The sequence below is a fragment of the Phaethon lepturus genome, unplaced genomic scaffold (genome assembly GCF_000687285.1).
Source record: "Phaethon lepturus isolate BGI_N335 unplaced genomic scaffold, ASM68728v1 scaffold15185, whole genome shotgun sequence".
Lineage (NCBI taxonomy): Eukaryota > Metazoa > Chordata > Aves > Phaethontiformes > Phaethontidae > Phaethon > Phaethon lepturus.
In genome coordinates this window covers 1,459-4,684 of record NW_010539977.1, presented here as the reverse complement: position 1 = coordinate 4,684, position 3,226 = coordinate 1,459, and the positions used below count along the sequence as shown (strand labels likewise).

The 3,226-nt window shown below is 40.1% G+C and overlaps 1 protein-coding gene across 1 annotated transcript; it reads left to right on the top strand.

The window, feature by feature from the left end:
* The first annotated feature begins 859 nt into the window (after positions 1–859).
* LOC104620950 (zinc finger SWIM domain-containing protein 6-like) lies at positions 860–1,939 on the top strand. Its single transcript, XM_010287313.1, has 2 exons — positions 860–1,012; positions 1,524–1,939. The coding sequence occupies exons 1-2, from the start codon at positions 892–894 to the stop codon at positions 1,805–1,807; spliced, it is 405 nt and encodes a 134-aa protein (XP_010285615.1). The 5' UTR covers positions 860–891; the 3' UTR covers positions 1,808–1,939.
* The last annotated feature ends 1,287 nt before the right edge of the window (positions 1,940–3,226 follow it).

Genomic DNA, 3,226 nt, shown 5'->3' with positions numbered 1-3,226 from the left:
TAATGGTGATGTTTAATCACAAAGTAGCTTTGCTAAAACCTAGCTAAATAATTGATGTTTGAAAGGGAAAAAAAGTGAAGAACGATAAATCTGCTTGTGCTTTTTATGATGTTCCCTAATCTTGACAAAATCGTATGAAACCCACCAATTCACAACAGCATTTCTTGTCACAGCAAAGGAACATAGAAGTTGGCAGTGAAATTCAAAGCGACAAACTATATAAAGAGTTGTCTCAGTGGTACTAGGGAAGAGATTTGACTCTTGATACAAAACAAAAGGGAAGTCTTTTTTTTCACATTAGCATGCACATTATCAAATGTTAGTAGGCTAGAGTTTAAGGACTTTAAGAAGTAGTTCATATTTGAACAGTAAAATGTCCTTTTTGGTATGTCTGAATTTATTGCAAGGTCAAAATCCAAATGACTTGTTGAATATCCCTCTCCCTTACTTTGAGCATTTGCAAGTAAAGAAAGTATATTCCAAATATTGGAAAATATTTACATGTTCTTAGTGTTATGGAGAACTACTCCACTTTCCTTCCTGAGGGCTGTGGTTCAAAGACTGAAACAAGGCAGGAGAAAAAAGCTTCAACTCTATGGATGATGCAGAAAGTCTCTGCTGCCTTGGCTAATGGATGGCTTAATTGTCCTGTGAATTCCTGCAGATGCCCACTGATGTAGGCAAGTTTGGCAAATGGACTTTTAAGATTCCCCGAGAAGTGGTCCTCCAATATCTTTATACCGAAAATTGCACATTTCATAAACAAGGTCAAGTGTTCTTGCAGCTTTAGTTTTGCTTATGAGTAACCTAAAATAATAATGATTTCATGAAAGAGGATTTCTTCCTTATTTCAGGTTGCTAGTATTGGAATCTACAGCTCCTTCAGGAGACATGTCCCGCTCGCACCACATTGCATCAGTTGTTCCAAACCGGTATCCTCACTGGTTCACCCTAAGTCACATCGAATCCCAGCAGTGTGAGCTGGCATCAACCATGCTGACAGCAGCCAAAGGTACATTGTTGTCAGTTACGTACTCAACTAAATGTATGTTTTTAATATTGCATGGAATAAACAGATTATAAAACTTGTGTTTAGTAATCCAAATTTCAGTCTGACAGGAGCTTGAAATAGGAACAACAAACTGAACTGACTTAAACCTGTCAATTTTCTAGCAAAGTGGTTAAACTAGCTAGACGGTAGCCAGATGGGCTTGATTTGAGGCTGATGAGACAGCTTTTTGTTCTTCTGACACACAATATAGACTATGAAACCCAGGAGTGGACAAATCACTTCTAAAATTCACAAGTCAGGATGACTTTTAGCCATGTACTACACTAACACCATCAGGCACTAGAGGAGTTTGTGCTGTTTTGTATCTTTCATTCATGTGATTTAATTATGGGAGGTTTATAAAAAACAAAATGTGTATAACTGAAACATTGTACTATTGTGTAGCAATGGCAGGCTCAATTATAATGTATCTCTGGATGTTTTGGGAGCTTGTTCTGTTTACACCTTGCAGGTGATGTTCGGAGGCTGGAAACAGTGTTAGAATCCATCCAGAAAAATATCCACTCCTCATCACACATCTTCAAACTTGCCCAGGATGCATTTAAAATAGCAACACTCATGGACAGCTTGCCAGACATCACTCTTCTGAAGGTTTCTCTGGAGTTGGGCCTTCAGGTATTTCCCTTGTTCATTATTACTACAGTAGAAGACAGGAATTTGACCCTGTGTTGGTGGGTACAGCTCTTTAAGTCACTGACGACCATACCCTCTTTGGGCTCTATCTGGAATTTTTAGATTCTGTTTTCTGATGTAAAGTGCAGTTGACTGGTAAACACAGAGCAAGGGTCTGCACAGCCCCTTTGTGCCATTTGCGTGGAAGAGAGAGCCAAGAGCAGCTGGCTGCAAGGCACTCCTCTGTTCAGGGGTGAAAGAGGACCAATGCAATGGGTTCAGGAGTATAGGTAGGGATGGCTACATAGCAAAATTATTCTGCTTGCCAGAAATGCACTTTTGCAGATCTTTTGCATGGCCTTGAGGGTTTTCTTGTCATTCCTCCCATCCTTCCCTTCCTTTCCCTCAAATGAGATTTGGTAGGTCCTTGTTGAATTACTAGAGAAAGCCAAGGTCAACCGTAATGACCTGTTTCTAAGGCAGATTGTGCTAACAGCAGCCCTCTCACTTCATCAAATCCTGCACTCCACAAGCTGTGGGATGGTCATCTGCATCAGACTCAGCTTGATGTGTACAAGAACCTCAGATTGGTTTTCAGGCTCTTAGGAGAGACTTTACAAGCTAAAAGGAGACAGCTAAGTTTTTAGGTATCTGGAGTAATATTGCCTTACACTGGTGAATCTTGGAGGTTACACAGTTCATTTCAACAAAAATAAATCTCTTCATCCCTCTTCAGGGAGTTCTTAAAAATGATGACAAAAAACAAACAGACAAAAACATGCAAAGATCAGAAACCCGTTTACTACTTTGCTTCAGTAAACAAAGCTCCAAAGACTTCTGGGGAAAGGATATTATCCCAGTTGCTTCTCATGCCAAAGAAAGGTACTATTTGCCTATTCTAGACTTTTAGAAGCTAAAGTCTTTAATCAGAAAGCTGAGATTGTGTGCTTTGTTAGCCTTTCTTATTCCCAAGGTTGCTGTGGAAATCTGCTTTTTTTTTCACATCTTGGTATGTTTCTGCCTTAAATGTTTGTTTACTTGAGAAAGATCCTTATGATTGATTGACTTGAATGTCACCTCAAGTATTCACCAAGTATCATTCAGTGGTAGCAGCACACTTTGGATATCACTGTGTTCATGGATACCCCTGTGTGGATGATGGTGTCATCAGAATGTCTTCAGTAAGATCTAGTGAAATAACTATCATGAACCTATACTTTCTCCTAAATCCGGTGTTTGGAATAAACTGGTGTAAGAACATGTCTGCTGTCTGCCCCGAGCTTACTAAGGTGGTTTAAGAATCTTAAAGGTAGTTTGCTTTTGTCATGGTTTAACCCCAGCCAGCAACTAAGCACCATGCAGCTGCTTGCTCACTCCCCCACGGTGGGACACTTTCTGGAAGGAAGATGCATAGCAGTTTTCTGGTAGTAACTCACAGCTATATAGATTTCTACAGAAATGTTTTTCCTGTGAAAGCCTTACAGTGTCAGTACTGTCTTCAGTGGCCTACAGATGCTTTCCCCTCTCCTGCCTTCCCCCAAC